Source organism: Glossina fuscipes, unplaced genomic scaffold (genome assembly GCF_014805625.2).
Source record: "Glossina fuscipes isolate IAEA_lab_2018 unplaced genomic scaffold, Yale_Gfus_2 27, whole genome shotgun sequence".
NCBI classification, from domain to species: domain Eukaryota; kingdom Metazoa; phylum Arthropoda; class Insecta; order Diptera; family Glossinidae; genus Glossina; species Glossina fuscipes.
The window spans coordinates 4065661-4079554 of NW_023998422.1; the positions used below are offsets into that span (position 1 = coordinate 4065661).

The following is a 13894-nucleotide window of genomic DNA, read 5'->3' on the forward strand; positions in this document are numbered from 1 at the left end:
ATGTTTTCTTAAAAGATTAATATTATGTAAGATTAACATTGGCATAACTTCTTTTCCTAGACTAGTTTTCACATAAAAAATTTTCAGCAAGCATATGTTAAATTGTCACGAGGTCACGGCGTACGCACAACATTCCCTATAGAATGGATTTGTGCTAAAAAACGCTGGAGTTGTTGTTTTTCCTTCCCACGAATCCTTTCGCAACAGTGTGACGAACGATAAAGACTGCTTGCCTTGCGAGCACAAAAACAATAAACCACAATATCGGCGCCAAAGCTACCGCATAGTCTAGCAGTTAAGAAGTGCGACTATCAAGTTGGCAAAAATTCGGAGACAATCCTTAGTGCAGTTGACCATTCTTTAAGCACTATTCAGTCAGCGCTTGATTTATAAAGGCAGCACGCTTAGCGCACCCCTCACCACCAATCTATATATCTTAAGGCAAGGCTTTAAAAGCCAAGACCTTAACATTTAGCAAATTGTAATATATTTTAAGTTGAACGTCTTACGGGTTTTACTTCGTCTGTGTTGATATTTATTATTATACCCTTCGTGTCACTTGTGACACAAGGATATATTAAATTTGTGAGAATGCATGCAACACCCAAAGGAACTTAATGTAGACACCACCTTTTATTATATTAAACTTGTCTATCCGTCTGTCCGTCTCGTCTTCTTCTGTTCAATCTGCAGGTTATTTTGATGAAATTTGGTAGACCGATCATGTCTCGGCACAACAACGAACGCCATTGAAAATAGTTCGGATCGGATCACTTTTTCGTTTAACCCTCATATAAAGACTTATTTTGAAAAACCATTATATGAATAACTCTATTAAACGAAGTAGCGTAGAATATGTAATAGTGGACCGTGTCTCACTGCACTCTTTTTATTTGTAGGCAACTTTTCTCGAAACTATTAGGCGATTCGGAAAGAAATTTCGTTTTTTTGACGATAACAAGGGCTGGTCGCCATTGTATAGTGTATAAAAAATATTTTATCAAGAACAATAGATTTAAACGGTCAGTGGCATTCTGTCCATTTGTCGCCTCCGTATGTATCCAGTAAGTTTCTTCGCTAGTAATAGAAGTAAAGTACACCGAAAGAACATTTTTCCCACACAAGTATTACGATGTCAGCTATCAAATATATGCAGATCATGCGCCTTAAATGTCTTCCCGAACTTGAGATCGTTGCCACTACTTTGTAATAGATTTTCAATCATTGATTGTCCATTTATTTATTTCCTTTTGTTTAGTGGATAAGAATATGTTCGCTAATGGTTCTAACTAATAAAGTTGATTCTTTAATTGATTCCAACTGCCTTTTATTCATCTACTTTACTGACTTGACAAGTTTCGAGTAGATAAAGAAAAATTATGGAATTTTCACCTTTTAATTGTAAGAGGGAACGTGGAATGTCAACAAACTTTTATGCACATTTTTATTGTTGCTGGTGATTTTAGTTATCATTTCCTCTTCTATTTTACAGGCTCACTGAGTGTAAATCTATTAAATTCAAGTGTTGTTTTCCTTCTTCATAGCAGCACAATACCGTTACTTCCTGTAATTTTACACGACCTTTCAGTTTGCTTACTCTACTCTAGTCTACTCTAACTACTCTCAAGTCGTGAAATATAGTGACACTTTACGCATGTGGCATTTATATGAATATGTGTTAGGCACCTAAACACTCGTTATGCTAGTATAAAAACTAACATACAGTTAAGTAATTCGTAAAGTTTCCTAAGAGCAATTTAAAGGAAATGTTCTTGTATGCGATTTAAATATTTGTTTAAATTCAATGAACTCAAGAATTGAACTATGTGCGCGCGTGTGTGTGTGTGTGTGTGTGCGTGTGTGAGTGAGTCAAGATACATTTTTTTGCCCTACACTGTTAGCGGCATTACGTGTGTGCGAACGTGGGTGTGGAACACCCAGAAAGACTTGAATATGTCTGTTAATCTGATCCATGTCCATTTGTCTTTGACCTCCATATTAAATGACTAGACAAAATTTGCATGAAAAGTGATCATTTATCGAAGTTCCCTCCATCTATCATCTTAAAAAACAACTAAAGGTGGAAAATGAAAATTTGAGATGAAAAAGCCCAAGGCAAGCAAGCGCAAGGGCTATTATTTGCTTGAAAATTTCACAAAGATGAGCTAGGGCAAGGATTGCGTTGCGCAAAACTGAAGCGCATTTTAAAGGTCTTTCACAAACCGTTCCCTACGCAGGACGCCGAAATTTTAAAAAAACATTCGACTGGTCCAATCACCCTTGGCCGAGACCGTGTTGATTAATAAAGTTAAACTTTGCACAACAAAATTTTTTTTTGCTCACTAGACGATTTTAATTCGATCCCGTCTTATCCACCCTTGCATTATTTTTGCAGAAAGCTGAACTTTCCTTATGTACATTTCACTGCAAGGCTACAAATCAGGTTTGAAGGTATGAGCAATACGTTTGTGACAGTAATGCGCTTGTCGCACGCTATTTCATATCCGAATAAATTTCGAATCTGCCCGCGCTTGGTATAACTCAAAAATACATGGATAGACAGATTTGACGGACGGACAGATACGCGAACTTGGATCAATTCAGAAAGTGAAAGTGGATTCTGAGTCGATTGCTATAACGCAAGAACATACAGACAGACATTGCACGGACAGACAGACAGACAGACAAATTTCGATTCAGAAAGTGAATCGATCGGTAAAAGAAGAGATGAGTTTATCTCCTTTTCTGGGTGTTGCATACATCCGCACAAAAATAATATACCTTTTTATCAGAAGTGACGTGGAATGTGAAAATTATATTCACTAAATAAGTTACCAATGTAAAGATTCATTGTTTTTCTTTTTATAAAAATATGTTTTCTTCATAAGAAATGTTTTTCTCTGTCTTGTTCTAATTTTCTTTTCATGTAAGTATCTTCCATAAGTTTTCTTTTTGCCTTCGTTCTTCATTCTATAATAGCACATGGTTCTTGCTGGTACCATTGGCAAGATTGTTTTTAACCATAGTATACAAAAGCTTGGCATCGTTTACAAATTCTGCGTTCGTATTGCGAATTCGATGTAGAGTGCGACGAGAGCTGTAGCATAAGGCGACTTACAGGAAGCATTGAACTTAAACTTGATGTGAATGGTTTCCTATATAGCTATAGAGGACGTTATAGCGTTAAAGACTTCTAGCTGGGTGACACGCCCACATTTGCAAAAAAATGCTTTACAAATTTTATGTATTGGTTTCGAGTACGTGGTGTGTGCGTATCTTCCTATTAGGGAATCGAATTTGATTTCACATTTGATTTTATTTCTTCTGCTGACATTAGACGCTAATAATATTGATATACATATCTTGATTTATCACAGTTAGGTACAATTGTTTTTTATGTGTAGCATGATGATGGCTTAAAATCAAATCAAATCAATGGACAATTAAAGAAATATTTCGTCTTACGTTGGACATTACGAATGTTGTCCAAGACTTGCCTCAAGCCAAGTAGAATAATTTTTTTTTTATTTTCATTTCTCGTTGTCTTGGACACGTTAACAAGCAATTTTATTCGAGGCAACATCAAAATATTGTTACTCGTGTACTAGCTTTTGCTTTTGCTGCTACTACGTGCTCACTTTGTACATACACCCGTATTGCGATATTAAAGCAACCTTAGGTGTAATTTACACAAAATTATTCGCACATTTTCTTCGGTAGTTCGGCTGTGTGATATAGAGACGTGATATAAACATTATTTTTTGGTTTTGTTTTTTTTTTGTTTTTTTTTTTTTCGTCTTTCATATTTTGTGTAAGGTCACTGCGAAAGTGTTTTATAGATGGCATGGTTTTCTGTGAACCCAAAGGTTATTCAATCTTATCGCCTCGGTACCGACAGCGGGACAATCAAGCAGATCTCAATAAGCGGTTAATTATGTTTCTTCGTTTTTTTCTTCGCTTCATACGTACTTTTAGTGTTTTCCTTTTCCAAGGGAATTGTTCGCGCTTTACACACGCACGCACACACACACATATACATATATATATATTTACATATATATTTTTTCTTTTTCTTTATACCGTTTTTATGCATAAACACAAGAGGCCGTTCTTAATCAATTTCCGGTGTATATGTATATTATGTTATGGCGATGACGACGACGATGATGATGATGATGATAAAATTGTATGTTTTTCTTAGTTGTTGTTTTTTTCTCTTCTTCGTGTATAATTTACTGTATATTCTATGCGCGAAGAAAAAATAGATTAAAATTATGAATCGAGTTCGGATGTTTTCCATTATTATGGAAATGTTACGATGAGAAAAACTCACTATGTTCTATATGTTACCTACCTACCATTATATATCCTGATTATTTTCATGTCGTTTTTACTGTCGATATCTGTGCTATAAAATGTTAGTATTATTGCATATATATATATATTTTTTTTTTCTAGATTCTCTATTTAATTTTTCCGTAATTTGAATTTCATTTTCACAATTTAACTGTTATTGGTCGTCCTCTGCTTGCGAATGAACTTCGCTGTCAAGTGAAATAAAGTCAGTAATAACCTACTTTTACTCTGTGTAAATGAAAAATCTTGCAATCACTTGCACGCGCTCTTTCTTTAACTACTTTTTCATTCAAGCTTCATTTTCTTCTTCTTCTTCTTTTTTTTTTTTTTTTTATATGTTTTTCTTTTAATTTTGTTGTTGATTTCTTTGTTTTTTTTTCTTTTAGGCTTTCAAAATGATTATCAGTGATTTTCCCCTACTTACAACAATAACAAGAACAGCAAGAAAAAGCATCGTCTTTTACATTGTACTTGCCTTTCTGTACTGATAACTTCGTACAGTTACATTCACTTATGTATTTCTCTCGCACTCCCTCCTCACTTAACTCATGAGAGTTTTGGATTTCTAAGAATTTGTTTTTGTTTTTCTTGCTAATATCTAAGTTGTTGATGCATAGGTTCGTTCATTGAAGCATGCGCTTGCTTGTTAATCACGCATGTTTTTCCTACGTCTTACATCGAGAAACCAAGCCAAAGCTTAACAATTCGCTACAGGAGAAAGAGAGTCTATTAATTGAATTTTCTAAATGCTCTACTCAGGTCCTCAATAAATTAATTAATATATTGCCCTTGAGGTAACGAAAAAGGATAACATATTTTGTTGGTGTGTGTTTGTCTTAAAGTTCAAATCATTTTGTCATTATGATGATAAGTAACTGCATTCTTCCGCTTACATTTCTTCTTACGATCCAATACCAGTTAACATACCGTTTGTAATTTTAGGTATTCCATTTCAATTTTAATCGGAGACGAACTTTTGACTAAAATTGCAAGTTTAATGGAATTTTTGATTTTAGTTCTAGATTCGGTCGAATCTAACCCGGACCGAAACTCTCGTCATTCCAATTCAAATCAGGCATTATCGGATTTGGACCTCTTTGCCAGTTCCAATTGGCACTTTGGAATCATCCGATGATGATATTAGTTTCGGAGTCACTCAGCAGATGTTGCCTCTACGCGTAAGAGCGGTTAGAAAGAAGTGCACTTAAAGCGAGGAGAAAGTTCGCTTGAAGCTTATGATCCCGCAAAAGATGGGGAAAAAACTCTAATTTGCTTAAGGCCGGGTCTCGATTTCATTTCAATGAATATTATTTCATATCTTATATGGAGTGTTTCATCTATGTATTTTTTTTTACACAAAATAAATAATTGGCGGTGGCAACACTACTATATTATAATTATGGATTCAGTCAGCTGAGAGTGCACAACCTGTGCACTGTGATTATTCCAATCAAATCCAAAGGAAATGCTGATTTTCTTTGAAAATCATGTTCTCTGATGAAGCTTATTTTGTACTAAATGAACACTGTAATCAACGGAAGAGAAAGCACTGATGTTTTTCGGGTTTGGCGACAGGATTTTTTTTTTAGAAACCGACAAAGTAAACGTGCCTACAGTGGATGGTGGACGTTACGGAAACAAAAACCAAAGCTGATTTGTAAGTGAACTAGGATACCCCTTAGCTTGCAAGACAATCCTGCAAGAGAGGTGGTCTGGCCTATTCAAAGATTAAAGTATCGGAGTGAAAGTTTGGATATGGTCCGAACTTACCTCTCTGAACAGACCAAGGGCTACCAAGCATCTCTAATTATTTAATGCTTCCCAAAGCGCGGCACCCAAGCGGTCAGGCCTCATGCACCATTTAAAAATGAACCTATTCCATTTCTATCACTTTAAGACAAGCAAAAAGCCAGTGTCCATCAGACAAGCGTATAAAAATCATCCTTTAAACAACATTGTGTGCTCTATATTTGTATAAACCGACTTTCGCCGAAGTTTCGGGCGCGGTATATGTGAGTGCAAGCTTCTCCCCGAGTGATCCTGGCAAGCAGCAATTTTAACCGATGCGCACACCTACACCTAGGTGCCTAAGGAGGGACATGTGACATTAAATGATTGGGTAACCAGACCTCCGTGGATTTTATAGTTTTGTGTCTATAACACTTTAGAATTATCGGCATTACGCCTGTCATTATGTTCACAGTGTAGTATCCGCATTATTCATACATCCCGGGATGCCATACAACTACTTTTCTCCTCGGATTTAATGTGCAAGGAGCAGATGTCAACCCCGCATGCACCGGGCACTTAATTCACGCTTCAGAATCTTTAGCCCCCTCAATAAATCTGTCGTCACATCTTGTAACTCGACTTAGCTGAATTCTTAGTGGGTAAGTCTGCAAGCAGGCAATCCTTGTCACTCCAGATGACTCTCCAAGAAGAAAAGACTTTCGTCAGCGGGAAGCAAATTTACCGCTATAGGTCAAACAAGTTGAGAGACAATAAACCTGTTATCAAGTTTAGCACGCAAACAATTTCCAGAAATTCGGATGTTAATTGGCCGCCAAGAACATCCAATTTGACAATTTTCCTTAAAGTTACAAACTAAAATTCGTCGAGAAATTGAAGCCACAAAAGTTCGACCTTTATATGCAAAGAAAAAAAGAAGTCAATCACAAATCATTTCCGAAGCTTGATCTCTTTCAGTTTACTTTTCTAGCTTGAGTTATCGCTAGCGAGTTATCGATTTTAGCTCATGGTAATGTGGAAAGAGATGTTTACGCAATTACAGCGAAGATGCTTTATTATCGCTTGCAATGCGGTTGTTAAATCTGGATCATTGCAGGATTGTTTCTTATCTAATCTTACAGCGAGCAGCAAAACAGACATTGGCCACAGTTGGATGAGCATAAGCTTATCTGTTTTCTTTTCTCCTTCTTTTTTTTTTTTGCTGTCATGCCCATGGCCCTGTAAAACAGTGCAGTGCGATGAAAATATATGAACAATGTCTGTTTTAGTGCGAAAGCATCAATTAATCAGATTGTCTTCGAATGAAATGTATGTTCTTTCACTTTGATTGCGAAGAGCAGCAGATAAATCTGTAGAAGTCAGCACAAAGACAAATGCGCTTTAACGGAAATGTTTAAATATTTCACAAATAAGGTGCGAAATGCAATCGAATTTCACGGCATTGTCGACTTATGCGAGACTTTTGCGTCCCTCGTATGTTATATACATGATAGCTTTATCAGTTATCTGGCTTTCGATGGCAATATGGTTCCGCTAAAGACTGAGTGGTTGACTCCCCGCCAGCATTCAATGATTACATGTGTTCCAGCGAAGAGGAACGGGAGTCGAGACTTTCCCTTTCGGTGCCTTTTATTATCAATCAACTTTGCAACTCTTGCTTTTAGTAAAACTCACTATTCTTTCCTTCCAACTTCCAAATATAATTGATGGCCCAAAATGCGTCTTAAGCCGTGCGTGTTTTATGAGTTCGGCATAGCTGTCAATGGCTGGAATAGCTCCGAGACGAACGAATGAGTGTAGCATGGCTGACCTCTAAAAGGATAAAATATTTACAACATAGCAATTCAATTTTGCACTTCCTCTATAGTGGAACCGTCGCGGACTTTTGATACCATTTTATTGGATTTGAAATTTTTCATTTGCAATTTATGGTAATTTTGGACAAAACTTAATGCGAGAAGTTTTCTTAAATTATTACTTACTTCGGCATTAGCAAAATATTTATAGTCATTTTTTATTTATTGCTCGTCTAGCACAATTATTCTTTTTGAAAAAGAAGAAGACACAAACTGTTGTATACAATTTTGACATTTTTAATACCCACAACCAGTTTCTTTGGCAAAAAAAGACAACTTTTCAATAAATTGTTTTTACTTTTCATTGTTTATGAATGCATTCAGCTGAAAATTGCTTGCTGGATGTTGTGGACTGTGTTAGCTCACTTTAAAGGGACATATGCGGCTATTCTTTGTGAAGTGATTTAGAAGAATACCGATACAAATTTTTCTGTTCGAACGCAAGGGCTTATTCAACTTAAGAAATCACTCTCCTTTCCTTTGCCTAATCTTTTATCTCAGTTTAGACGATTGCTATAAACATATGCTTGAATTTATCTTATGCTTTAAGATGGACTTAAAATGGAAACAAACTGCAATTATTATTTTCTTGTCAACACAAGATAAGAGGTCTGAATCGAACCGAACCGAACCGGATCGAATCGACGTCGCATAGCTTAAGAGTTGCGAAACTCGGCTAGCAAGTGATCGATCACGAAATCAAATTTGGTGCCGGTAGGTTACATTTTGTCGTAGCTGTAGCATGTGCTCAGTTGGTAAAAGTAAAATGGACCCTGTGTCCACTAGACTCCGTTTAGATCTCATCTCGTTTTCACTTCTTTCTGTCCAAGGGTAGATGGACAAAAAACCAACTGACATGTTTAGGAGTTTTTATGGGGTTTTTTTAGGGTTTTTGAAGTTTGCTTCTACGCGTTTTAAAGTTATTGAAAAAAATATTAAATTTTGATGCCCTATGATGTTAGGTAGGCGCGATCCACTTTCCAATCTTTTGTACAGCCCCTAGAGCCTCGGGTATAGAATATGCGTCCAAGCTACGGCTTAGGAGTAATGCAGGAGGAACCAATTTTTTACTTCTTTTGTGAAATGAAAGTGTTCTCAGTTAACGTTTTACTATAGGCGTGTCTCTTGATCGATTGGGCCCGTTTTCAATACTAACTTGCGCTCAGTGTTCCTCCCAAGTTTGAGAGTTCATCAGTCGATGGGTTCATTTTTCCGGCCAGGAGAATATTTACAGCAAAAAATGCACCGATGGACAGGCGGACATGTTTAAATTCGCTCAGAATTTGAAGCTGATCGAGAATATAAATATACTTTGTGAGGCCACTGAAGCTTCCTTCTAAGCGTCGCAAACGTTTTTACAAAGTTAATATACCTCTCATCTCCTTTAAGAATTGGTTTCGAGCAACTCAACGGCTAGCAAAGTTTCTAAGACCGAATACTTTTTTTCCACTCTATAACATATTCTCAGAGAATATTCATAAATTCTTAAATGTTTCTTCCCATTCTATTGAATTCCGGATGTCTCGGATAAACGGATATTAAATAATATAATAATTTATTTGCATAGAGAAATGGCTTTTTAATTAAACAAAAGAGCACTTACGCAAAGCAATTAAGCTAAGGAAATGTTTAAACATATGTACGTACACTTATTTGGAGCATTAAAACAAGAAACAGTTGCCAAAACGAGAAATGCAAGAATATGCAATAGTTATTGACTGACAAGCTATACGGAATAGAATAGGAAATGCAGCAATACGTGCAGAATATACTAAACCTTATTATGTACTAATGTCACATATATGAACTGTTTAGCCTTCTGTTAGTTCTTGTTTGTTTTTCCATTTCTTTGTCTATCATTCTTTCCATGCGTCGTTAGCATGAACATATTTGTCATTTAAACAGCATAGCAGACAGAAGGGCCATAATCGGCGAACGGGGAAACGTGATGACCCATTTTAGAATTAAGTATAGTAAATCTATGTAGACGATAAATGTATCGAAGAAGGGCTAGGAAAGAAATAAGGAAGTCTATCGTTAATGCGTTCACTTGCGGCCGTTTTTAAATACACAAATCATTTATTTATTTTTCTCAGTAGTTCTCTTATTCACTGACTGATCGATTAATGGAAAAGCGAAGAATTATTATTTTTTTTGCAAATGTTATCAAAACTTACAGAGATTGATTTTAAAAAGTTTACTATCGGAATAATGTCATACCACAACATAATTCGATTAAATGTTTTCAGTGTAGGAAAGAGATGTGATTTGTAGTTTGTATACCCTACGAAGGTACATTAAATTTGTACGGGTGTATGCAATAGCCAGAAGGACTTAAGATAGATGCATCTTTTATTATACCGTTATTTAGGAAGTGATACGGAATCGATCTAAACTTCTCCGTCCGCCCGTCCGTCTTACACTCTCGTGTTCACGTTGCTATTTTTTAAATATTTTGAAGAGATTTGATACATCGACACGTTTTGGCCCCCGGGACGAACGCTATCAGAAATGATCACGATTGTGCCCATCTTTTAATAACTGCAGGATGGTGTAGGGTGTTCAACCTGTTTTGATTTTTTTTTTTTTTTTTTGGAAGTTTATGTTTACCTGAAGAGAAAGCATTACGTATGCCAATCATTCGTAGGAAGCAATCAGTTGTCGACAGTTAACAGAGATTTAAAGCGTCAAACGGCTGCCTAATGCGTTTTATTAAGCGGTGATGGACTGTTGAAGTTATTACAATGTACTTGTTTACAGCGGACAAATTGAAAGATCCCAGTGGAACAATTACTTATTACTATATAATAAATTTAACAATACACTGACTTTTTTAGTCAGAAAAATCCATTATTGTATCACGGAACATTTGTATGACAAGCAGATCATCATGAAACTCTTGGCCGACATTACGACTAAATGCTGGGCAGAACCGAGGACTTTAAAAAGTGAATCTTAAATTTGTGGGCATGAGATTCAAGAATTTTATGTGCACTTCATGTTTGATCAGACCATCTTTAATTGCAGCTCCGATCCCTCCTTAAAGTTATTTTAATAAAATTATATTTTTAGCTGGAATACTGCCTTCATTAGCGTTATTGTTTTTAAAAAACAAACAACATTTTTAGAAAGCATCAGTTCACATATAGTCTAAATATGAAGAAGTGGATAAGATATCTTTAATAATATTTCCATGCTTCGGGGAATGCTGTTCCTTTCTCTCAATCGCGGCTTTCTTATTTACCTCATCATATGAGATATGATTTCGCTCTGCTTACAAGATCGTCATTTTTTTGTCTATTGTCAGTGAATGCCCCCCATACGTGGTGGTTAGAAAGAAATAAGTGGAAAAAGAGAGATGAAGAGTGAGTAGCCGCAGCCTAGGAGATGAGTTCGCAATCGGTGAGTGCTATGCCTTTACCGATAGGGTCCTCGTTGTATCTTTGACCAAGTGTGGTCAAACCGTACTGAGATTTACTTAAATTAAATGAAATCCTCACATCATGTACCACTTTTAGTAGGTGAGTGAGCCGATAGCCTGTGTTGCTAGTGCTCAATGTCTTTTTTTAGTCTAAGAATTCATTTCATTAGTCTAAAATTAAAATAATAATAATAATAATAGTAGGTGAGTATTAGGTTTGTACAGATGTGCGTAGCAACACTTCATTTGATTTCGAACGAAGATTTAGGCCCGTCTGTCTGTCCGAGTGCTTGTTATTTATGCACATCTGCCTTCTACAACATTCGTCGAAAGAGGAATTCTATTCAAAGTGGATTGTCTATCGGATCACTTTCTGACTAATCCCCATATAGAAAAATCCCCGTAAGAAAGGCATTATATAAAAAACTACTTATTTCTGGAAACTTTTGAATCTCTTGCTATATACACGAGTGTCGTTATGTGACAAGATTTAATTTTTAGAATTTCATGCAAAAATTTCAGCAATTTTATATGTATATATATATAGGAAGGACAAAGTTCTATTTTTCGGCGTCCTTCTCATGCCAGGCTTCTAGTGAAAAGTATGTCTTTATATATGGAAAAAGGAAAAGTTTTTTCAAATAGGAGAAGTAGGGCGACGTCTTTAATTCTATGATATTTTTCTTCTTTTTTTTTAAATTTTTGCTGAGAACAAACAATTTTTCTAAAATTGGATTTTTTCTTTTCTCTTTTCAGGTTTACATAAAAAAAAAAAAAAGAAAACACCGATGCAGAAGATTCTCAATACAAAATGTTTTCACCAAATTCCTAAAACTTTTATAAAAATAATATTAATCGAAATATTAATCGATTACACAGAAAACCAATGAAAGACGATCGCTAGTTTGTCTTCCGATTTTATAACGAATTCAAGAAAGACTAACGAGTTCAATTATTTTAACAAACGCTCAATTAAGTACGCGATTAACTAACTAACCATAAATCCATATACAAACACACGGTCAATTTAAAGTTAAAGGAAAAAAAATGGATATGAGCTTAGAACGAGATAGCTCCGTATTGGGCACACTCTTTCAGCAGATTATCAACGATATGAAGGTAAGTGTTATCAATAATACTTCACTTCTTTAAACGGCAAAAAACTAAATAATTTATGATTCATTATCGTTACGATTATATTGAGTTTATCAATTCTACCATAACAAATTTAATTAACTACTACAAGTCTTTACATAATATTATTACATCGAATAGATGCCCCTTTTTTGAAACATCAAGTCCGATCGTTCTGTTCCGTATCTAGAAAAGTTTCCCTTCTGTTACAATAAATTTTCGTTTGAAGTCAAACGAAAATTCTTTGCTTCTTTTATATCCTCGGTTGGTTCAAAAATGAATTAGCAAATGACAGAAGAAAGTTGAACGCAGTTACATCAAGTCAATGGGTTGTAAACTCGATTACGTTGCTTAAATGTTTGGCTCAGAAGTCTTGCGCAATGCTACGCAAAGTTGAACTCTTTCGGAACTATTTCTTGAACACATTCCGGACGAAAAAGCTCCAAATCAATTCAGAAAATGACTCTGAAACAATATGCTTTGCATTTTATCCTCACAAGTTTGATATAGAAAACAAGCAAAAACGCTCCCGTTGGCCTCAGCCCACTATTAGACACTTTGCAACCAGAGACTATCTCCCAGTCATTCATATAACGACTTCCCAAAGAAAGGCGTGGTAAGTTAAGCGGTCAAAAAGTAGTTTGATGCAATCCAATTTTCAATAGCGCCCTTTCGGGGCACCTGGGGAGCCCGTTTCGTAAACCGATATAGAATGTAATGCATAAAAGTACTCTAAGGAATATCCTGCAAAAATGAAACTCATTAACACACTACTAATCTAAATATTTACGGTTATGATTTACTTCCTCCATCTAAATATTTTTTCAATACCGCAAGTTTTCCTCCGTCTTGTTCTAGTCTTCCCGTCATTATCTTTTTCTTATTTATATATTTTCATATTTTTAAATTTGCATTGGCAGATTTATATGGAAAAAGCCAAACACACTGTTAATATTTATCTTAAATTTTAAAACCTATACACAATCTACGTGCGTGTATATGTACACAGTCATTAACGTATAAATACCATGAATTTCACCATACCGTAGAAAATCATAAACTCCTTTGCTAGCGAACACCGGCCGGGTGCTGCGAAATGATTTGCAGTACGCCGACAGTGCATGCTATTTATTCTACGCCAATATTTACACATTCCAAAAAAATACATTGAAGCCATGCGCGCTGGCAACTTGAATTCTTGTGCACATTAATGGTCCCAAGCGTTCAGCAAGGATTGCCGGAATGATTGGTTCTCGCAAGAAAACCTTGAAAGAGTAAGGAACCCCGTTGAAAAAGAGATTATTAGAAAAAAAAAAAATTAATTAATACATACAGTGGGGTCGATAGAAAAATAACACATCACTTAATAAGTCTCCCT

The 13894-nt window shown here is 35.7% G+C and overlaps 1 protein-coding gene across 13 annotated transcripts in view; it reads left to right on the forward strand.

The window, feature by feature from the left end:
• LOC119635568 (AF4/FMR2 family member lilli) overlaps window positions 1-13894 on the forward strand; it is a 113876-nt gene that overhangs the window by 11307 nt on the left and 88675 nt on the right. For all 13 annotated transcript variants that reach the window (XM_038030419.1, XM_038030427.1, XM_038030429.1 and 10 more), the window contains one exon: window positions 12139-12501. In XM_038030419.1, the coding sequence (XP_037886347.1) occupies window positions 12430-12501 (72 nt within the window). In that variant the 5' untranslated portion in view covers window positions 12139-12429. The remainder of the gene's footprint in view (window positions 1-12138; window positions 12502-13894) is intronic.